General features: G+C 50.9%; 1 protein-coding gene across 2 annotated transcripts in view; it reads left to right on the top strand.

The window, feature by feature from the left end:
* Positions 1-11,789: 11,789 nt before the first annotated feature.
* SYT6 (synaptotagmin 6) overlaps positions 11,790-23,799 on the top strand; it is a 31,754-nt gene continuing 19,744 nt past the window's right edge. The window contains exon 1 of one of the 2 annotated variants that reach the window (XM_057400616.1): positions 11,790-12,485. In XM_057400616.1, the coding sequence (XP_057256599.1) occupies positions 12,327-12,485 (159 nt within the window). In that variant the 5' untranslated portion in view covers positions 11,790-12,326. The remainder of the gene's footprint in view (positions 12,486-23,799) is intronic. The other variant, XM_057400617.1, reaches the window with a different exon arrangement.

A 23,799-nucleotide genomic window follows, 5' to 3' on the forward strand; every position in this document is an offset into this window, starting at 1 on the left:
TGGTGTCTGTTCTGGGGGAGCTTCTGACAGCTTAACTCCCTACAGCAAGACAGAAGAGGCTCACCCACCACTTGCCGGTACTCCACTAGCTCACTTGCAGGCCACAGGTGATGCTGAGCTTTGGCCTTGCTGAGGGTTCAAGCCCTGCTCTTGCACATAACCCACTGAATTTTAGAATTGGCCCTTCCATTCAGTTCATCAGTGCTCAGGAGGTTGAATCTTCTTGTGCAAGAAAGTGTGTTTCTTCTTTATAGAGGAAACCAACAGTCTCTTTTACTCTTCCCACCCCTTCATTTTGAGCTCCCAGGACAATTCAATGGTTGTTTTGCAACTAGCTAAATTCTGTTAATCCATTTGCAGATCCTCTAGTCTGTAAGTATTCATCATAGAGCTGGTAAGGGTTTGTTCAGTCAAACGAAGGTTTTGGTGCCACGCTGTATGCAACTTGTTCAAGAGCAGTTTAATGGGGTTTAGGCTGCTGTTACTCAGCTTCTTCTTTGTGCCAGATGATGTGTGTGCAATATGTGCAAGTGATTGTGTCTCACCCTGGGAATTAAAGTGTGGTTTACACAGATACAACTTCTCCAGACCAAAGGTGTGGTGCATGCACTCTGTGTCCCATCCCCTTTGTCCTCATGGTCACAGTGTTCTAACCTGGTCTCAAGAAGATAGTCTGGCACATGCTGTAACTATATGCTCTCATTTAAGGCAGTTGTGAAAAAGCCCATTTGTGTCTCAATTTTCTGTTGTAAATGACCCTGACATTTAAGTTAATCCAAAGAAGTAAAAGAGAACTTTCTTTTGAAAGAAGAGTGGGAGGTGTACAGTATGCTACTTGTGGGTTTCTCGATTACCTCAGCAGGTATCCTGCCATGTAATTACTAGTGAGTAGTGATGATTTAACTAGCTCAATAGGTTCAGGTCTTGTAGTAAGCTGTGCCCTGGAATGAAGTGGTCTGTAGCACATAAGGCAGAGTTACTATCCAAAAAAGATGTTCCCAACTGTTTGAAAATAGCAATGCTCTGTTTAATGTTGAGAGTTGGGTTGGGGTTTGTAGGGATGTCGCCACTGCTGGTGCATCTAACTGCGTCTGCACACCAAGTGCTGGATCACTGGAATGTTTCATGGACATTTCTGCAGATTTGGGTGGATTTTAAGGACTTGTGAAACAGAAGTCCTTAAATTTAGGCCTTAAAATCCCCCCAGATGGAGTGTTCTGTATGACCGAGTTCAGCGGCTGACCTTTAGAAGTTTAGGGAATGGCAGCAGTGTTTTAAAGCTCTTGTGGATTTGTTTTCCTTACTCTCTTCCTTGGAAAAAGCAATAAACCTGCTTTGTCTGTTGCCTATTAGCATGCCAGGCATCCTTCCCTTTGGCTGGTGGCTTGTATGTATATCACGAAGTCTAGCTTTTAAAACCACAAGTGTGCAGGAGTTGTTGAGAGTGGGGCATTTGAGTTTGCAAACTGGGGAAAGTTCCGTATTTCTCTAATGAATAGGTGTTTGGGTAAAATAACAGAGGTTTCTTTTGTTAAAAACCAGTTCCTACACCGCAGTGTACCCAGACAGATTCCAGCGTGAGCGCTGTGTCCTCGGATAGGGAGGGTTCCTGTTTCTCAAGGTGTGGGTGCAGCAACTTCCACCTTTATTACAAGGGGACTGTTCAATGTGCGAGATGTGATTCTGGCCTTTTCTACTGAGTGATCTTCCAGCTCAAGGCTGTTTCCTTTAGGATTTACGGACTCTCTACAAGGAGAGGTACTAAGGCATTTTGTGACTTGTTGCAGCATCCACTCTAGAGTAACCTACGTGTCAGAAAAGGAGGTGCATGTCTGCTAATGGCCTACAAACGGGGTATTCCTTCAGTTCAGACACCATCAAACATGTATATAAGCCTATAAAGACTTGTGCAGTTGAAAGCCTGTTTTACATGTTAACATGCTCATGGAAGGGTTAAATTCATGCCATTCTTTGATTCTTTCTTGCTTCCAGTAACTGAACTGGTTCTTTTTTGCACATAGTAAACTCCTCTCATCTTTTAATATGATTCTTCAGACAAAAGTGCTGTTTCTGTGGTATTGTATTACCTGAATAATCATATGGAACTTTTTTAAACCAAGTTACTGTTTCTAATTGTTCTGTTCCTGTGTTTTTTGCTGGTGTGTACTAAAAGTTTTTCTTTACCTGGTTATTTAATACATTACCTGCCTGTAAATACTTCCTGTTAAGTGCTCTGGAATGTGCTGTAGAAGTTGTATTAGGTCAGTTTAAAGCATTGTTTAAAAACCATTTTGTTTTGGTTATTTCTATTAAATTAGAGAAATGACTCTTTCAATTTGAGCTTCTTCTTTGCGCATCTGCGTTAGGTCCTTAGATACTGGTTTGTGTCTGGCAAGAGGCTTTTCTGGTGCTTGCATCCTGGAAGTACCATGATGAAAGCTTAAGGGCAGCAGCTCAAGTGTGACCACACGAAGCTGCGTAATGTGCCAAGATGGAAAACACTGAAACTTGATTCAAAGGTGTTGGAGATGCTGGGATTTCACCACTCGGTGCTTACTTACCCATAAAATGACCTTTATATTCACCTAGTTCATGAGATACAAGTATGTTAAGGTTTTCTCTAGTGTTTTTTGTGCTGCTGTCATCCTGGACACATGGGCTTGGAGCAAGCTGCCCTAGTGGAAGGTGTCCCTGCCCATGGCAGGGGCTGGAGCTGGATGAAGTTTAAGGTCCCTTCCAGCACAAACCAGGCTGGGATCCTATGAACTTTGGTGCAGGAGGTGTGCAGCTCATGGGTGTCTCATTCCAGGAGCTGGGATGCTTTCCAAAGACCCAATAGACCTGACAGCAAACTCTAGGGGATGGCTCCAAGGCGTTGCTTCTGCCCCAGTAAGCACTGGAGAAATGCGAAGGGAGCTGAGCAAACTTGCTAACATCCCACCCAGAGCTGGATGATGCTCCTCATCTGCTGTCTCTCTGCCCTACTCTGCTCTATGAGGTTCATGGTGCATTCTAGCTGTTGGAAATGAGTCTGTAGTGAATGTGTAGCTGGGGTCAGCATGCTCATCTTGGGAGTGAGGCTGTGGCAGTCTTTACAAGTGAGGAGGAGGAGGAGGAGGTTTCTCATGCATCCTGTGTGTTTTGCATGCAGTGAAAGGCTGTGCACAAGCAATGCTGTTGTGTTACCTACCCCTGAGCTGCAGTTTAGTGTCTGGAGCTCCCTCCAACTGATCGATCCATCTTTTGTGCTGCTACTGACGCAGCCTCATGACTTACCATCTCCCAAACTAAAGGCAAAATTGGGCTTTCACACCTTGGGGTATGGCCTTGTTCAGCTACAGCTGTGCAACTTAAAGTAGGAGCCAGTCTGGTTTGCTTTACCGGAAGTCAGGACCCTGGCAGGTCCTTCCAGGCACCGATCTCAACTGGACTCGAGCTGACCAGAGCTGCAAGAAGTGAAGTGAGCACGCACAGAAGCTAAAATGACCCCTGAATGATCTTTCTGCAAGCCATGAGAGAGGTCTCGCATCCTGGGATGCCAACCACCTCGAAGGTGTGTTTGTGCTGTCGGTGTTTGCAGTTGGCAAAGGCTCTGACCGCAGAATGTCTGTTCCATCAGAGCCCTGGCTTCGGGCTGTAAAGAAGTTGGATTTGTCTGTAAGTGCTTGTGGTTGCTCGGTGTCACATCTCTTACCACGTGAGAGAGCCTCTTCTAGGCAAAGGTCTGGTTCCCCTCGCTAAAGCCCAGTGACTGCTGCTGAAACTGAGGCCCCTGCAGCACTCCCGCGGGTCCTTCGCACCCTGCAGCGGAGCAGCAACGGTTTGAACCTCGGCCTCTGCGCTCCGGCGGGGAGGGGTCTGCTGCGGGACCGAGCCCTGCCTGCGCGAGCCGCTGCTGGCGCCGGGTGTGCTCCGCGCGGGGGGAGCCGGTGCTGCAGCCCCGCGCCCTCCGCAGCTGCTGGCAGGGGCGCAGAGGGAGCTCCGGGGGCTGCTCCGCTCCCCTTGGCCGGGCTCCGCAGCGCTCTGCGGTGCGAGCCCGCCCGGCTGCTCCCCTCCTGAAGCCTCAGCTGCGCCATCGCTTCCTGCGGCTGCACCGGGATCTGCCGCCTTAGAATCAGAGTCATGGAACACTTAGGGCTGGAAAGGACCTTTAGATCATCCAGTTCCAACCCCCTGCCGTGGGCAGGGACACCTCACACTAAACCAGGTCACCCAAGGCTTCATCCAACCTGGTCATGGACACTGCCAGGGATGGAGCATTCACAGCTTCCCTGGGCAACCCATTCCAGTGCCTCACCACCCTCACAGGAAAGAATTTCTTCCTTATATCCAATCTAAACTTCCCCTGTTTAAGTTTTAACCCGTTACCCCTTGTCCTGTCACTACAGTCCCTAATGAAGAGTCCCTCCCCAGCATCCCTATAGGCCCCCTTCAGACACTGGAAGGCTGCCATGAGGTCTTTCTTCTCCAGGCTGAACAGCCCGTCTTCATACAGGAGGTGCTCCAGTCCCCTGATCATCCTCATGGCCCTCCTCTGGACTTGTTCCATCAGTTCCATGTCCTTTTTATGTTGAGGACACCAGAACTGCACACAATACTCCAGGTGAGGTCTCACAAGAGCAGAGTAGAGGGGCAGGATCACCTCCTTCGACCTGCTGGTCACGCTCCTTTTGATGCAGCCCAGGATACAGTTGCTTTCTGAGCTGCGAGCGCACACTGAAGCTGGCTCATTTCATTTTCTCATCGACCAACACCACCAAACCCTTCTCTGCAGGGCTGCTCTGAATCTCTTCTCTGCCCAACCTGTAGCTGTGCCTGGGATTGCTCTGACCCAGGTGTAGGACCTTGCACTTGGCATGGTTAAACTTCATGAGGTTGGCATCAGCCCACCTCACAAGCGTGTCGAGGTCCCTCTGGATGGCACCTTTGGCCTCTTGACTTCACTCAGGCCCTGCTTTCCCCCCTGGACTCACTTGGCTCCTTTCTTCCTTTCCCTCCTGGGCCTCTCCTGGCTTGCTCCAGCCACACGGACTGGGCTGCTCAGCAGGTCAGTGCTGCAGCTCCCTGCCAGCGTTCCTGCCTTGGGAAACCTTCCCCTCCTGAAACTACCAAGAGCCAGAACCTGCCCCTGAACCCTTTCAGCAGCTGCTGCGGCTGGAGAGCTCACACCTGCAGCTCTGTAGGCAAGTGTGTGCCTGGGATTGGCCTTGAAGGCTGAGGTCATGGACCCGTATCCCCAGAGCAGTGGCTGAACAAACCCAGCTCTCGGCCTTTCCTCACATGGCTTCCCAGTCCTTGGATCATCTTTGTGGCCCTTCTCTGGACTCTCTCCAGCCCATCCACATCATTTTTGTACAGCAGGGACCAAAACTGAACCCAGTATTCCATGGGTGGCATCACAAGACAGGGAACAGGGGCTGGAATGTGCCATTGGGGTGTGCTGGAGCTGCGGGTCTGATACAGGGGTCCCCATCCACCTGAAATAAGGTTGGAGATGCATTCAGTGCGGTTCTGCAGCAGGGTCTGTGCTGTGGATCTCCACAGCAGGTTTGCTGTTGACTTCAGGCCAAGATGCAAAGTGTCCAACTGAGCTCTGTGTCTCCGGGGAGCCCCAGATGTCCATCATTCACCTGCTCCACCGGCTCCCGTGTGCTATGGATGGAAGGTGTTGCAGCCACAGGTCTTTACTGACCACGTGCTGCAGGACCATGCCCAGAGATGGATTCTGCTTTCCGGATGAAGGCAGATTATCTACTGATCAGAGCTTTAATCAGCTCAGCACCGCAGGGAAGGTGCGGGTAAGTCAGAGCTGCTCTAACTCCATTAAGAAGCACAGAACAATCTGTGGACGATCGGCCTTCTGCCATCAGCTACGTCCTGCACAAGAGCAGAGGCCATGAGCTGTGAGCTGCCCCTAGCTCTGCTCCCAACCTGGTAAACTCACTGTTAGCTCTTCAAAAGCTCACTATGGGATGTGTCACCAGGTGGTGCTCTCAACACAGCTTCACCAGAGCCGGCAGAAAGCCGATCCCCTCATCCCCTTCTTCCTTTAAACTACGCAATGCTCTGCCTTGTCTGCTCCTGAGTTTGCACAGAGATGGCAGAGGGCTCTGGCAGGGCAGTTGTGAGGGGCTGGACAAGAGGCTGGGACCACCGGCATCCCGGGGGCACGTACCCACACAGACAGGGGCTTTGTGTGCCCAAGGCTGCGCCCTGCTGTGATGGTGGAGGGCACTTCGCTGGCTGGGGACGGAGGTGGGGAGAGTGTTTGACTCTTATCTAAGCAGACCTACAGAGCAAACGGCTCTGCCGGTGCTAATGGCTGTGTCCTGCCTCACTTGGAGCCTTGGGACATAACGTGATCAGTGAACCAGAAACAAACCAACCCGGTGGAGTCTATTGGCAGAGAGGGGTTGATGCTGGCAGCAGCAGCAGCAGCAAAGCCCTGCTATGAGGCAGGCACCATCCTCTTTCCCCATGTCCCACCTCCTGGGTACTGGGGCTGGGCTGTGAACCCTCATGCCTGGGGAGAGCAGCCTCTTGCTCTTCTGTTACATGGCTCTTCTATGGGCAGCTGGCAGGGACGCCCTTAGTCCCTACTGCAGGGCCTGATGCTCCTCTTCCTTCCACAGGGACAAGAAGAGGCAACAGAAATGAACGGTTTGGAAAAGTCCCCCATGCTCCAAGGCCAATGAGTGAACTGGGGCTGCTCTGTGAGGATCCTCAGGAGCGGAGCCAATTGCCAGCACATCTGACATTAAGGATTGACTTTTCTGTCCACTGTCACCTGTGGAAGGAGATTATCAAGCGCTGAAGTGATTGGCAAAGGGGTTTCTTCTTTCCTTCTTCAGGAGCATTGCAAATGGCACTGTGGGCTCCCAGGGGAGCTCCTTGCAGAGGATGCACTGAGGACAAGCTGCCCATGAGCACTTCGATGCAGATTTCTATGTCTCTAGCTAAAAAATCCCTCGGGTTGAGGGCTGTGGATCCTGCGGAGGATGTTTGGCATCGTGGTCCAGGATGCGCTGGGGTTACCTGTACTGCAGCAGCAGGACCCATCAGCACCCAGCCCCAGAGTCCCAGAGGGCAGGGAGGAAGCTGCGGGGAGAAGGAGAGACAAGGAGTAAATGAGACTCAGTGGCCGAAGCCCTGATGCTGTCAGGCAATGGGATGCAGGAGCTTTCCCTGTATGGAGAGGAGAACCCTCGTTGGAAGCACTGGCAAAGGGAGCCAGTCCTGCAGGCCTCTGGCTCTCTGGGGCCTGATGGAGTTAATCAAAGAGCACTTGGGCTTCTCTCCACGTGTTAATCTTCTCCTGACACAAACCCACAGCAGTGTTTTCTCTCCGAAGCATAATTGGGCACCACTGGGTTTGTTTTCTCTGTTACAGAAAAACTGCTATTTTTATTACTTGTATTTCCACTGGGAGGCATAAAAATAACTGGAATAAGGCAAATACTTTGTAAGCGCCCTGGAGGCAAAACCGGGTTTATAACTCCTCATTTTCCACTGCAGATAACGGCTCCTCTTGTTTCTTCCAGAAGATTGAGATTAAATACGTTCTGCTTTGCTTTTCTGTTTCCATGAAAACAATTGTGGTCTAAAGCCTGTGCTTATTCCAAGGAGGGTTGGGCTTGTGACCTCCTGAGCTCCCTGCAAGGTGTTACTGCCCACAGCTCAGGGAAGGGCAGCTGCAGATGGATGTGTTCAGTCGCTGCTGTGTACACACATGGGATTTATCCAGATCCTTTTATCCCACTCTCTGTGTCTCGCCATCTCCTTCCCTGATGGAAGCTGGGCTGAGATGAAGCTGTGTGCGATGTGGTCCAGGGCTGTTTCACATCTAAACACTGCCCACCTCATGGCTGTGGGTCTGTGAGATTGTATGGACTTGGAAGCGTCAGTGACCTGGCAGTGGCAGAAGCTCCCCAGCCTGGGTTGGGTCAGAAGGGACCTTAAAGCTCCTCCAGCTCCAGCCCCTGGACACCAGACACAGGCGAGGTATTGGCAGCATTGCAGGACCACGCGTGTGCCCTGGGGGCCCGCAGTGACCAACTTCATCAAGGAGGCCGAGGAAGTGAAATGGGTCTAACCCCAGCCTCGCGCTCCTTCCTGTTGGTCCCTGTCTGGGTGACAGGATTTGCTCCATTAGCTCCCAGAACCTTCGGTCCTGAACAAGCCGGGCTGCCCAGGCGGATCCAAGGCTGTGCCCGCAGGGCTCATGCCTCTCACATCTGCCCTTGGCTTGGGTGCACCGGTGGAGAAAAGTCCTTGGGCAGGTACCTCGGAGTGGGCCCTGGGCTTCTACTCCATCAGTTCATTCAGATTGTGCTCCTGTTAAATGCAGGTGCTTGGGGAATGGAAGGTCAGAGTTCCACAAGCTATTTAGCTAATGGCTCTGGGCCTGGCTGATAGCTGCAACACAGCCGCATCCCCCGATACCATCTCATCTGATGTCTCTCCGCCACCGGATGCTGCTGGAGCAGAAATGGCTTTTTAGAGCTCCCGGCCCTGCTGTGAGTGGTCACCTTGAGGCTATGCAAAGACTCCGGGTCAATAAAATGTGTTTCAGAAGTCCCATCACCAGAAAGCAATGTTTGATGACAGTCCTGCCCCTGGAAAGCTGCTTGCCGGGACGCACTCAGCCTCAAAGAGCCCTGTTCATCTTTCTGTGCAATAAGCTGCAATGCTCCTTGGAGTCAGCACGTTCTCAGGACACCAAGCCCCGTTTTCTTGCCGTGGAAGCAATGGAGTCAACAGAACACAGCGATACCCTGCAGACACCTCAGGACAGGAGCCAGCAGCAGCCGCGGCTCACCCCTCGCCGTGGTGGCCTTTGTGCTGTGCAGGTTCATCACATGCTGAGGACGTGAATGAGTTACCTTTAAACTTCGCACCTCTGCTGCTGCTGCCTGCACTGGCCAGGACTGGCACCTTAGGCTGCAGATGCCGGATTACTTTTGCCTTCCTCCCTCCTTGTCTTGCCAGGCTGCTCAAGGAGAAGCATGCCTGGAACTGAGCGATTGCTCCCAAGAAAGCTTCCAGAGGGAATGAGCAGGCACCGTGCAGCGGCCGGGTCCACACCAGTGGGGAAGCAGCTCTTCTGTTGCGTTTCTGCTGTTGCTTTGTGCAAGAAATGGAGCCTTGGCAGGGTTCATTGCTAAGAAGTGTGAGGGAGCAGGGTCCTGGTGACCATCGTGATGGCGACTGCTTGTGCTGGAGATGAGCAGAGCAGCCTGAAGTTAGTTTGAGCTCTATTTTTGCTCCTACCATTACATTTAAACCAGTTCGTAAAGCTCTGTCCCTATTCTGATGAGCAGGGCAATGTCCCCCTCTCTGTGCACACAGAGATGAGGGGAGGATGCTGGTTTTGCTCGCTGCTCACAGAGTCAGTATCCGCAGATCCCTACATCCAAGCGGCATGTAAAGGTGCACAGATGGCACGTTGATGTTGCCAAAGGACTCAGATCAACCTCCTTTTTCCTTGCAAGAAGCTCTGAATCATTTCTGAGCTGTTTCCCATTATTGTATTAACTGGGAGAGTAAACGATATCAGACTGGCATCCCTGAACCGGCGTCGAGAGATGCTGCTGCTCCCTCTCCAGACTTCATTGTTATTTAAGAAAGAATAAATCATCAGCACCAAATAGATCCTCATCAAAGTTAAATGAAGAGCATTTCCATCCCAGCTGAATACATTTACGGCTCCACCTTGGTAGCCACATTGCCACAGACGTGAGCAGGTATATACTGAATAGAAAAACATGTGTCATGTTCAGACTCCAGACAGAAATAGCCCACAGTGAGACACGTGTTGAACACGCTCTTACTAATCCAGGCCAGGCTGGACGGAGCCTTGGGTGACATGGTCTGGTGTGAGGTGTTCCTGCCCATGGCAGGCACTTGGAACTGGATGATCTTTAGGTCCTTTCCAGCCCAAGCCATTCTGTGGACCAACTGCAATGTGCCCCAGAACTTCCCAGTGTCTCAAATGTTTGTGGTTGTGTTGTGTTTGGGGCTTGTCTTCTGCTTTACTGAAGGGAAGTACCCGTCCCTTCTCCATCTGCTCGCCCTCAGATGATGATGATTGCCCTGATTTCAGTCTCGGTTATGGGCAGTGGGTGAACCTCTGACTGATGCAAACCAAAGCCAGTCTCGATTCCTTTTGTGGTCCTGTCTGAAGCGATTGTTTCAAAGGTAACTCAAGGTCTCCGTTGTTGCATATAATGCATTTCTCTGCATAACCCAACTGGGTCGAGCCATTTCCCCCCAACGTTTATTCAACTCTGAGCTTTCCTGAACTAGCCACAGATGCAGCTTGATCTATTTAGCTGTTAGTTCTGCCTCTCTAAATGTGACATCAGGCCACTGCACAGGAGGACGTAAATGCCACCATGTGAGAGGAAGGCACCCACGCTTCCCAAAATGCCACATGAATGCAGCTGCAGGGAAAACCTTGCCAGACACGGGAAGCCCGAAATGCCAGGGTGGATATGGGTGAGCCAAAGCTGCTGAACCCTGTCCGAGATCACCAGCTCTGCCCAGGGCCTGGGAGGTCGGGGGGCACTTGCCTCTGCTCATCAGGCTGGGAGGGGGAAACACGACAGAGTCCAAGGCAAAGGGGATGCTCTGCAGCAGCCTGGATCTGGGCTCGTGCCTCTGTTGCAGTGTGGCTGGGCAGGGGGGACCGGCAGCAGTGGCTGGAGGGTGATGGGAGCTGCAGAGATTGAGGAGAGGGGTCTGGCTCCTCTGGAGCTTTCCCTGTGCAGCTCCATGTGGCAAAGAGGGAGCTTCCCAGCGGGAGGTGAGAGGCGAAATCTTGTCCCTCAAAGGCTACATGGGTGGGTACGGCAGGGAAGAGAAGTCAGAGCGTGAGTCCTTGCGTGGGAAAAGCAGGGTTTGGACCTTCAGCCCCGGCAGCTGCTGCCCCACTGTTTTCCAGGCTCAGATGCTGGGCAGCAAACGGTGCAGGTGACACAAGCTCAGGGTTACAAAGGGCAAGAAAGTCTGGGTTTGTGCTCTGAAGAAACAAACGTTTGTGGAGGGCGTGGATGCTGATGCTGTGGGCTCTGCTGTTGCTGCCCAGCAAGCCTGGAGGCCTCAGGTGTGAAATGAAGGTGAATAATTGACCCAAGGTGACTTTAGCTTTAAAAGTAAAAGGTTCTTGGTATGATCTTTGAAATGAAATCAGCTTTTTCCCCAACTAATTGGATTTTATTATTGATTTCTATGTTTCAAGCTCTCAATTGGACATTAACCTTTTTCTAAAGCTTTGGTTCAGGGTTTTATTTCCTCTGTTGAAATCTCTTTAAGGTAAATTCCGATTCCAGATGTGATGCTTGACTGATGTATTCCAGGAATCCCTCTTTTGGTGCCAGTTTTGACGGCTCAAGCGAAAGCTGTTGCTGTGCTGGGGAAATGTGGTGGTGCTGGCTCTCCCCTCTGCTCGTTATATCTGTACTGGCTTCTCTGCTCCGGGAGCTGCACGGAATCATTCTGCTGCACAGGGTTTTAATTGCCTGTTACACGATTGCTGCTTCTCCCATACCTGTCAGCCAGATCCCCTGTTCGGAACCACAGCCCTGTCGTGTGCCATGACCTGCCTGCTGAACTGCAATAGGCATTAACAGATACTGCAGAAAATGATACTAAAAGATGTGTAATTATGAAATTCAATGGTGTTCTCTATCTCTGCTGCCATCTGTAGCCTGTGGTTGTGTTAGGACCAGCACAAACAAATCGATGAAACCTGCTGCTTTTCTTCTGTTGCCTTTGGCAGTTGTAAGTAGTTTGTGCGGTGTTGGTGGGAGCATCTTGTCACTCTTGTCTGATGATGTGCTGTGCTCAACAGGGAGATTTCTGCTTTCACTGTGCTTGCAAAACTGCTCTGGGGCTGGGATGTGCGACTGCACCTGAAGAACAGAGATGGGGCAGCAGTGAAAGGGTTAAACCAGATTTCTCTGGGCTGCAGCTTTAACACCGTAGTACGGAGGGCACAGAAGTGGATGTGGTAGGAGGTTCTTTGCCTGGAACACGCCTTGGCAGCAAACAGATCTGATCTCAGAGGCAGTAAGGCATCAGGAGCACTGGCAGGACCGCAGTGAGTGGTGGTGTGTGGAGGCTGAGCAGGCACCCCTGGGCTGAATGCTGAGGAGGGCTGGTGGAGCGGGAGCACTGCCTGGCACTGGGTGTCCCTCAGGGTGCTGCCATGCCAGAGGCTGGAACCGGTGCGAATCCGTGTGTGTGACTAAAAGTGAACAGCCCCTCTTCACCCAGTTTGACTTTCTTAGACAGCAGAGGCAGAGCGCAGAGGATGCGGTGGGGAGATGAGTGGTACCAAGGATGACAGCCACTGTCAGAAGGCGATCCGCATTGTCACCGAGCTGTGCCAGAAGAAAAGCCTGCCTGGCCTGGACCTGGACACCTGCAGGGAATTCCTCCTGCTGCCTTCTGACCAGAGCCTGATCATCTCCGAGCCAGGTACAGTGCCCTGGTCCTTGTGCCCGAGCTGGGCTGTGATGGCAGCCGGAGGGAGGGAGGAGGACCCTGCAAGGGAGGGGGATGTTTCCAAGACCCAGGGGGCTGTTTTGCCTTTACACGTGTTCCATGGGAAGCTTGGGGTGCAAGTGCTGCCCCACCTGTTGATGAGGAGCAATGAAGCCCATGGGAACGGCTGATGGGGTAATTGAATGGGGATGGGGCACAGGGCAGTGTGAAGTGCTGGTGAGGAAGTGGCTCATGAGATGAAGTTGCTGTGAAAGCTCCTTATGCTTAAAACCCAGACACTCCTGTCCTGCATAAGCCAAAAAGTAGTAAAAAGCCCATTTAAGTAGCTGAGAGGACAGGAACTGATTGTCCCAGTTTGAGAAAAGGAGGGACTTGCAGTGATTTTTGTTCACCAGTAAAGGATCTTTCATGTGTTCGGTTGACTTGCCCTAAGAACTGCCTGAGGTTGTTCCTCGCCAGCCTGTAGAGCCAGGGAGACGCGCTGCCATGTCAGAGATCTGAGAGCAAAGGGGCTTTTCTCTATTGTGAAGCAGTTACTGTTCTGCACGCTCCTGCTCCAAGCTTGTTCCAGAGGGGGTGTCTCCTGCTGTAACTTCAGAGGACATTGGCAGGGAGCTCACAGCCCAGTGCTGAGGAGCAAACCCCAAAAGCCCACATTTTTAGCATTCCTGGTGCCACGTTGTAAGTTGTTTGTGCACTGGAACATCTGCATCAAGGGCTTCTGATAAGGTTTCCGTAGGTAGTGATCCACCAAACCAGCCTGACTGCACAGCATCGCTTTCCTTCCCTCCTTCTGAGGACCCAGCAAAGCCCCAGTACAGCACAGGAGCCCATCAGTCCCTGCCCAAGGCTTTCTGTGTCACCCTGCTTTGGTTTCTTCTGGCCCTCTCTGTCCGTGTCTTGCCCCAGGTGTGAGTGGCACCCAGAGCTCTCTGGTTTTGCTGGGCTCCTGCCGTCTCTTTGCTTGCAGGGATGCTTCCAGCACTGTTTTGCCCAACAAGCACCCTCCTTTCGCATCCCAGTCTGCTTGTGACTTCATCATCAACTCACAATGGCATTGCTTTACCCCTGCTTGTCCTCAAGGCCTCTGACCACTGCTGGTGCCATCCTTCTGCACTGCATCCAGTGCAGCTGCTGATTGCAAATAATGGGCTGCATTGCTTTGTCAGTTCGTACTTTGGTACCAAAATGGACCTGTTCTGACTGTCCTGCTCTTGGTGTGCGTGCTCTCATACGAGAGGTTTGCATTTATCCTGCAGCCTGCTCAGGACCTCGCTTTCAGGTTGTGATTACATCACCATCTGCCTCTAACATCTTAAACCGTTGTCTGCTCTTGGTTTAAGCGTCAGCCTCTTGCCCAGTGCCCTGGGCAAGTCATGCTGGGCCGGCTGCCTGTACCAGGTGCATTATCAGCTATTACTATTGTCTCTGTTCTGCATGACGGGGCCCATTTTTATGTCTAGACAACACTGAGGACACTGCTTGGGCTCGATGGGTACTAACACTGCTCGAATGCCTGGATATAAAACTGCTTCAGCAAGGGAAACAAATCTGTTTGCATTGAGAGTTAACTAAAGTCACAGTGGCGGTGCTGAGAGACCTTTCCCATTAGTGTCTGGATGTTTATTTCATTGTCTGCCAATTGTGCTTTGTCCATTTTACACTGAAGGCTTGTATTAAGCAAACTGGCTGGTGGAGTCCTACGTTCAGATCCAGCAAGTCCTTCCTCAGAAAGAGGTGGTGTGGAAATGAGCAGTGATACAGCTTTGAGACAGGGTACGGTACCGGCACGAGTCCTGATACCCATGCTGGACAGCACAGCCTCGGCAGCCAAGGCTGGAGGAGACCTGGCCCTGTTTGTCATCATCATCACGTGAAGTCTGTGGCTCCTCTCAATTTGTTACCTCTTCCTATTAGCTAATTGCTGACTCAGCTTGGCTTGTCAAGCACCCCAATGAAGTTCACGTTGCCTGTGAGCAGGCAGACAAAAGCTCTCCAGTGCTGCCAAAGCTGGGAGCCAGGGCTGCCTCTGCCCAGCTCTGCTTGCTGTTAGACCTTCCAAGGTAGTTTGTTTTTTTTCTGTTGTTTCATGTATTAATGGCGAGCAATATGTTCCAGGGATGCTGCGGAGTGGAAAGAAATGACCCAGGTATCATTAGCCTTGAACTGCATCTGAAAGTGGGAAAAAACTGTGACTGTAAGGATGTTACTGGGGAGTTTAAGTAAGAATATGCCAGAGTTTGGTTTTATGAAGTGATTATTTCTCTTAAAACCGTCTTGGACTGAATGTGGAAAGTGCTGCTGTGTATAAAGTGGCTGCTCCTTGACTCTGTACTTTGGGTTATGCAATAGATGATTCTCCTTCTTAAAGTCAAGAAGAGAAATAGAGCTGCAGCATTCCTCCAGTATGCCATACCTTACTGTACATCCACAGAGGAGCACTGCAGGCTGCTGCTGGCAGGTAACCCGGGAGCTAAGTGTGTCAGAAGTCATGTATTGGGATGAGGAAGGTTTTGGTCTCGATGCGTCAGGGGGATGCGAGGGCGAGCTTCGCCTGCAGTTCGGCCTGTGGCGGTGCCAGGAATAGAACTGATCTCTTGGCTGTGGGCCCTGAGATCGAGCAAGATGCAGCATCCTTTTGTTGTGCCTATCTGAAATCCTCCCCCATAGCTCCCTCCATCTGACAGCTCTCTTCCCTGCCGGTCCTCAGCCATTGCGCAGCGATGCTCTGAGTGTGACTTAGTACACAGGAAAAGCTGTAGACAGTGAAAATGCCTGTAACATAGGTACAGAGTTTACCACTGCGGAGGTGTGCCTTAAATAAACGGATATGTCCCTTCTCTGCCCTGGAGGTGCAGTGGGTGCTCTAGGATAGAGCTGGGAGAATCTGTGGACAAGCCCAAGTGAACTGCAAAGTACTTGGCTGCCAATGGAGGGGAGCCCAGGGCAGGCTCCCATGGGATCACTGCACTGGGCACAGCCAGCCACCCCCTGTCACCCTGTCCCTCTGCCCCTGGGAGCAGAGCTGCTTGTTGGAGACCAACAGGATCCAGGGTCTTTGGAAAACAGGGAGCCAAATGTTGCTCCCAGGGCTCAATACAAACTCCTGTGGTGGAGCGAGCTCTCCCCTGGCTGCTCCTGCCCAGGGTCCTTGCTGCGGGTAGCTCAGCTCCATCCTCCAGCATCACCAGGTACCAGCTGCAGCTCTCACCATCACGAAGTGTGCTGTGTGCCTCTCTGCACGCTCACATTGTCACTCGGTTTGCTCTGACCTGTGTTACCGACTCATTCCAGTGCTGGTCTGAACCAGGTCCTGCTCCCTGTGGATCTGGCTGTGGACAGAGGCTTCCAGCCAGTCCTGGTAGGCTGTGCCAAGAAGGGAATGGTACAGAGATGGGAGCTCGATTCCACAGAGAGATTTAAACAGTAAGTGATCGTTCTGAAATGAACATGCAGAGCTGATGGAGTGTGACTGGAGCCTGTGGCTTGTGATGCTTGCTCATTTAAAGGATGCTGCATCAGCACGGGAGGGAATTTACACCAGGATCAGAGCACATCCAGGAGCAGCCCCCTGGGTTTGATTTCTGCCATGCTGTGACTTTATAACATAAATTGGGGTTACTTGCCTCAATGTATCCATGTGTTAAAAGCTTCACTGCCCCATAGCATAAGTACAGGATACAATGGATGCTGTGCAGAGACGTTGCAGTCTTCACCCAGCACAGAACTGTGTGCACAGCAATCCCTGTTGGTCTCAGCACAGTTTGTGTACCCTCCTCATGCACTGCTTCACCCCAGTGATATGCTCTAGTGCTTGATAGCAAAATTAAAGAGAGAGCAGGAAAAAGGACAGCAAAAGCAGAAGAGACCTTATGCTGGTGCCTGTTTCCAAGCACACTGTGTCAGCTTGGATCTTGCCATCATTCCAAGCACATTCAGTGTTTTGCCCTTTGTGTGAACTGTTCTTTTTAAACTCCCTGATGCAGGGAGTACATCTCGTACTGCGCTGAGCCCTCCCGGCACTTTGGAAATGCTGCTAAATGTTAAACCCACAAGTACGTGAGTGCTCTTGCTGCAGGCAGAAAGAGGGGTGAATCTATGCTGCAATAGAGGGGTTTAGTCACTGGAGGAACGTTGATGCAGAAAGAGCCCTTTGCTATGGTGGAATTGCTTATGGAGCAGTTTCCTTGGGGAAAAACTCACCCCTGGATAGGACAGTTTGACTAATGGGAAACTGGTGACATGCCCATTCGCTGATACGGGATGCCTGCAGTCACTGCCTATGAAATATGGGCAAGTCCTGAATTTACATACCCAGCTGTAAAGACACACTTTGCTGAATCAAGTGTATTTTAAGCAAATACAACCATAAACATGTTTAAAGCCACCCGGGCAAAGCTACTGTTTATCACTGAAACTTGTGTTTCCATTGGGAAACGCACCTTGGGGCAGAAATGCTCCTTATCACAGAGTGATGCACTTGCAAAATGGATCTTGCCTTTCTCTGCAAGGGTCTGGTCCAGCAGCAGGAAAGAGCCACCCCAAGCCATGAGCAGATTTGCTCTTTAGCTCAAGTAAAGCAGGTTTGGGCTCTGATCCTGAAGGTGTCAGGTTCAAACCTTGCTGCCAGAGGAAGGTTTGCAAAACTCTATTAAAATAAGGTTAATAGCAGCAATGTAAATGTAGGGAAAATGGATTTTATAGGCTGCCTGTGAACATGTGTCTCTGCTTATGTATTGTGTGCGGATCTGTGACTCTACAGCTACCTCTGGCTATGCACTGTGATGGTCCTGGTAAATGAAACGCACCTCTGGAGCTGTGTGTGTTTAGGAGCGATGTAGGGAGCTCTCTGCATAGGTTCGGGTTTGCATCTGCCTCATTGCTGTTGGTTGATTCATTCCTGAAGTAGTACAGGGAGGCTGATGATGTTTGGAGGGGTTTTTGCGGACCTCAAAGCCTGTTCCATTGCAGCTGCAGTAGCCTCATGCATAGTCAGGGATCAGCATCTACAACTCCATAGAAACAGGCAGCCAGATTGCTGCTGGTGTTAATTGAGGATGTGAGCAGGCTGAGGACAGTGACCAGGGACGGAGCTGCGGAGCAGACACCTCGGGGTAAGTGCACATTTCTGGAGTTACTTTGTTCATTTTTTTGCCTTTTTTCCTCATTTGGAGCCTCTTTTCCTTCACAAACATTTGGCTTCAGCAGTTTCAGGCTTTGCCGGTGAAACGTTTCCTTCTGCTTTTAGTATTCTCCCTGTGTTTCACTGAAAGGCAACATGTGCTTGGAGCTGGTTCAAACCAGGGCATAGCCTGGCTCTGATCTCCCCCCTTGTTTTGTGGCATGACTCGAAGGAGCTGGTATTTTGTGTTTGCAGGTGTTTGTTGATTGACATCTTTGCTTGCTGAAGTGCGAGCAGCGCAATGTGCACAGCCTGCTGCACGTACCAGGCATTCACTGACAGGCGCACAGCCCCACATGTGTGCAGTCATTGCTCAGAGGGGAAAGCAGAACTAGAACTGAGTCTCATGTCTGATACATGCATTCATTTAACTGAAGTTTTAGCTATCCTCATTTATCTTCCCTGTTCTTCTGCTCACTGTTCTCATTTCTAGGTACAATCGCATATTCATGCTTTAGGACCCCAGGTTTCCATGTCTCGTGGGTTAGGCAGCTTTTTCTAGCTTTAATGTTTGCCATTTCTGTGTCGAATGTGATAATATATCTTTTTCCTTCCTCTCTGTGTATCGTGAAATCAGGAAGCTTGTCTGCAACAGCCCTTATTGTTTCAACCCAATGGACTCACTAACACAACAGACATGCTGGCAGTTGTTTGTGAGAGATGTGATTTGTCCCTCTGCCATGCATTGGCTTTAATTATACTTATACACTGCAAAATGGCATCCTGGAGGGACAGAGAAGGGATCTTTGGAGTCATTGTACATTAACTGTGCGTTTTCCATGTCAGTGGGAAAACAAGAAAGTTATCCTGCAGGTGAATCAGTGCACAGGGAACCTGCAGATGCTGATCAAGGCCACCTTTATGTTTAGTTGAGTTTGTTATGCTGTAGCAGCTTAGTGTTTGACAACATCACAGCAAACTGCAGCAAAGGCTAAAGGCAGGATGCCAGAAGCTCAGTTCATGCAAGCCCTTTCAGAACCATCATTAAGCCATACAGTCCTACACTATTTGGTTCCATGGAATGGTAATTCTAACACAGCACTGTCTTTGCTAATGCAAGTATTACTCCGATTTTCTATGCATGTTTGTAACTGCTGTGAAGAAATGCATGTGCCCATGTAAGAACACAGTGTTAGGTGAGCACAGCCAGCACCTCCTTGAATACCTTCTTCCCGGATGCAGTGCTTCATCCCTTGGACATCTGTGAGCATTCGCTCTGAGTTATTTGAGCTCAGTTCTGAATCTGGTTCATGCTACAAGGATGCTGCGCTGCATGGTGCAGAGTGAAAGGAGTCATTGGGAAAGGGAGACAGGATCTCGGAATCTACTGAATCGCTCTGTAGGATCAGGCACTCGGGCTGCTGCGTGGTACATTTCAGGGGTTAAAGATCTCTCTTTGTTACAGGCTAATGGAAGCAGCAGCAGGAGCTAATGACAGGAGCAGAGCCGTTCAGGGAGGAAGTTCCCTGATCATTCAGCAGGGCTTGAACAAAGAAATGCTCTTTCCATAACAACTGCAGCACTTCAGTGCCGGGTCTCCGTACCAAGCAGCCGGTCCCAGGCAGGTTGGTGGCTGAGGATCCCTCTCGGCTGCTCTGTATCCTGCTTCAAACGAGCCGGTGCTGCTTTGCCCTGCAGAGCAGACGGTCTTTTGTGTGCCAGGTATTCTCAGCATGGCAAGTGAGGGAGAGGAAGAGGGCATGACATGGGCTTGCGTGGTCATACCGGGTCTAGATGGCTTTAATTTCCAGCCTGTGCTCCCGAGGACAGGGATCTGTGCATCACCCAGTCCTTGCAGCATCTGGAGCTGAGGGAGTTCTGGCTGAATTTTGTCTGTTTTGGATCTCCTGCAGGGCAGTAGGGCTCCTCCAGCACGGTTTGCTATAGCTGAGGAGCCGCCTTGCACTGGAGAGGCTCCGTGTCCCTGGGGGGTCACTCAGCCAAAGGAAACCCTCTGGGAAGCCTCCCGGGCCACCTTGTCCATGCCCGGGGCCTTCTGCCCTCCCCAGGCTGAGCTGCTCCGGGCTCACAGGGCTGGAGGCTGCCCAGTGCCTGCGTGGGGATGAGGTCAGCGGCTGCGGCAGGGTCACCCTCCAGGGCTGCAGGCAGGGACGGGCAGAGCCCCTCGCCCTGCTCCCAGCCAGGCTTTATTTATCCTGAGATCTCGCCAGGGAACCTTCTCTGAGGGGTTCTGGCACCACAGCGGAGTCAAGGAGGGAGGAGCAGTGAAGCTTTCCCCACATCTGAACCTCACTGTGGGAGGTGAAGGGCAGAGCGTGGCCGTGCTGGTGCAGCCATCACTGAAGTGCTGCTGCCCCGGGCCCTGGGACCCCGCAGCAGTCACAGCTTTGGCCGGAGTTTTGAAGGGAAACGTTAAGGTCCAGCCTCTGTGATCATTTAATGGAAGCAGAGTCACAGCTGAAAGCTTTGGCTCGTTTTGTTTGCATCGCATCGTGAGCCACCGCTGTATTCCTGCTTCCCAGATGTGTCCTGGTGCTTCGCTCTCTGTCCAGCTCTGCTCAGCGTCAGCAGGTCTGGATAGAGACTTTCCCCCATCAGGATTCCATGGTGCATCCTCAATGCTTGGCTCAGCTCCTGTGTGTTCATGGTCACATCATGGCAGGAAGATGATGCTCAGCTCAGCCTCAGCCCAGGGATCAGGGGTGCTGCTTGTGTTCAATGCTGCCGAGTCGTTTACAGATGTTGCTCCAGCATATGTGCTAAACTGTCGTGGGATTAGCCCACAGCTATGTACTGTAATTGTATGCAGCGGGGCTTGTAATAGTTCATTAGATTGCCATCAGTTAGGCACAAAGCAATGACAACTCTTACTGTCTCATTTATAACACTCTAGAGAGCAGCCAATTAAGACACAAAGCACCCCAAGTCCCTGGGGAATATTTCCTTTGGTTTGGAACATTGTCTTTTTCTTTGTTTTTTTTTGTCACTTTTGATAACAGAGATGCTGCATTGCTGACAGCTCCGAGTTCCCATCTGCTTGCAAGAGTTTGGGTAACAAAATGTGTTTTTGATGCAGCCTGGACGGTCGATAACCACTGAATACCAACACGTTTGGTCTTCAGAAGCCCTCGATCAGACTCTCCCGTTGCAGCTCTTCTGCTGGGGCATGGCCAGTCTAAGGTGTGTTATTTTCTGGGGATATTGGTAAGGGTCTCCCAGTGTTGTGTACAAAGCCCACAGCCACTCATAGGCAAGACGATGGTAGAAGAAGGGAATTTACACCCCAAATCCCAGGCTGAGCCAGGCCTGCCAGGGCACTGCCAGCTGTGCAAGAGAGCTCTTCCAGATGTTACAGTGACTTGCTCTGCACAGCGAGTGTGACCGGAGCCTGGTGTTATCCTAACAGCCCCCAGCCATGGCAGTAGGTGACATGTTAAACCTGTCTCCAGCACTGACCTTCGTGGTTTAATATCTTTTGTCTGGATCTTCCCACCCAGATTTGAGATTTCTTTTCTGATTCTAATCCTTGTCAGCCATGATTTGATCTGGGCTTTAAAGACATTTGGCTTATGTGAGCATTCACTGAGCCACCCATCACCTTCAGTCTGGAGGAAGGTGATGAGGAAAGGAACAGGCAGTCTTTTTAAGCTTGAAAGTCTGCTTTTCTTTCCTCTGTACAAGATGGCTTTAAATCCATAAAGTCCTGTGGCTGGACAGAACTCGTTTGTCTGTCTCTAAATACACAGATGAGGAAGAGGATGTCAGCACAGGGGTGTCTGACTCTCACTCCTATTTGCTATTACTGCTTAGCAGAGATTTTGCTGAGGTCTCATGTATTGTTTTGGCTGTTCAGAACCTGATGTGGTAGAGACTTCTCCTCCATGTAGCAGGTACACAGATGTCTTTTGCTTGTCAGCTCTTCATGATCCTTTGATTTTGGAGTTTGTTTTGTTTTGTTGTTTTTTTTTTGCAATTAACTCTTTCTCCATTCTGTTTCAGTGAGCAAAGCACAAGCAGTTCAGCCTCCCGAGGTCTCCTCTTCCATTGCATTCTTTTGTTTGGTGTATTGTGCATTTCCATACGTATTTATTTAGTTTTTCTTTTTCAGTGATATATAAGTACCTGTGTGTCAAGTACGTCACTGCTGGCTCTGCACTTGAAAATCATCTCCAGTGTTTCCCTCTGAATTACTCTGTTCAGCTTTTCTTCTGCTTTTCTAACCTCAGCGGAACTGGAGCATCTCCCTCTGTGCATCCGAGGGCATTTGCCGTCTGTTCCCTGGGTGATGGAAGCACCAAACTGAAGCCGCCGGGCAGCAAAGGAGATGACAGCCTCGATTTCCCCCCCTTGTCCCTGTTTAATGCATTGTCTCATCAGCTCTCTCAGCCCATTGGGTGGGAGGGTCCCTACCGAGGGGCTGGGGGGCAGCAAGGACGGTGCCCTCCCCTCGGGAGCGAGCAGCTCGCAGCCCTGCCGCCTGCTCCTGCTTCCTCCGAGCCAAGGCACAGCAGGAGCTTCAGCTGCAGCCTGGCTCTGTGAGCAGGACTAAAACCCGCTCTCTGCTCTCCCTGCAGGCAGGGCACGGTGCAGGGCCCGGCCCCACAGCCCTGTCCTCTCGCAGGGGTGAGCTGCCACAGTCTCCATCACACCATGGGGAAACGGAGGTTTCCCACTGCACGCACACCCAGGCTGCTCCCTGTGGCTCTGGATGGAGCTGCTGCAGTAGTTACCTTATTCCATGTGCAAATTTATTGTTTCGCTGTTTTCTCCTCATTTATAATTTGAACTGGAGATTCATAACTTTGTATGGGGATTCCAGGACAGCAACTGGCAAACTGTTGAAGGAACCAAACTTCCCATGAAGTTTTCCATGTCTTTTGTTCTATTTATTCTTCCAGGCGTAAGAATTGCATTCCCTAAAGAATTACAGTGAATAGTGAAGAAAGCCCTGTCATTGCTTATGCAGGAAGTTTTGTCTGGATGGAAGTTGTGAGGCTGCTGCTTGCGCTTGGTCCATAGCTCATAGTTGCTTGAGACACAGGAGGATCCCTGTAAGGTGTCCTCATGAAGCAGGTTGTCTTCATCCTTAACGTGCAATAATGAGATGGTTTGAATTTTATCATCTTATATAATTACTCTCAAAATAGCTTCTGATTCATCCTTTCCTTTGAAGCTTATAGTTTGCATTCCAATGAGCTCCTGCATGGCAGGAACCCCGTGCTAGCAGCAAATTAATGTTTAAGAAGTTTTATTCTCCCTGAAACTTTGGCAAATGCCAGTCTGAGCATCCCTGTCTCCCTGTGCCTATCACCCATCGCAGAGCTGGCTGTGCACATGAGATGAGGAGGCTCTGTCTGGGTTCCTGCAGAGCCCACGCTGGCAGGAGGAAGCTGGTGGGAGCTGATAGTACAAGACTCAGTGTCCAAGGATGGCGGAAGCGTGGGAATGGGATAAATCCCCTTTCAGCTTTGTGCAAGGGGAAGGCTGAGCTTGCAGAGATTCCAAGGGGATGTTTCAGAGGCCCTGAACGCCTCCTCTCGGGACATCTGCAGCGTTCATCTCATGAGGATTCCCACCCCTCTGCTGGTGTGAGAGGGGGTTTGCCATTGAGCTGCATATGATAAAGCGAGCGTGCAAGTGTAAAGCAACCTGTGCAAACTCTTCCTGCTTTCGCACTGTTTTCCATTCACCATCATTGTCCTGGCTTCTCTGGGATTACTGAAAGAGCAACAAAACAAGATCTGGGCATGCCTCACAGAAAAAAGCAGCTGGAAACACTGCTTGCCTCCACCTGGAGATACTGTGAAGTACTGTCCCAGGGTTGTGTGAGGGTTCACACAGTGCAGGGGCCTCTCAGGTCTCTATTTCACACCATTGTCCTGCACTGGGCAGTGGAGAGGAGCAGTCAGTGGGGTTTCACTAACAGTACAGGAGATAAACCGGCCCTGATTTGTTTCTGGGGCTACCAAGTATTTCTGTGACTACATTTTCCTCTCCCACGTACCCTGAGGATGCGGCACCATCCTTGGCACCCTGAGGATGCAGCACCGTCCTTGGCCAGGCGATGGTCCCTGTGCCCCTGACAAACAGCCCAGGGTCCTGTTGGCCAGAGCAGGGTGTCAGTGGGTGCATCAGCGGCTGTAGTCACA

This window comes from Pezoporus wallicus, unplaced genomic scaffold (assembly GCF_028554395.1).
Source record: "Pezoporus wallicus isolate ANWC-B61680 ecotype Strahan unplaced genomic scaffold, APGP_CSIRO_Pwel_v1 scaffold_7736, whole genome shotgun sequence".
NCBI lineage: Eukaryota > Metazoa > Chordata > Aves > Psittaciformes > Psittacidae > Pezoporus > Pezoporus wallicus.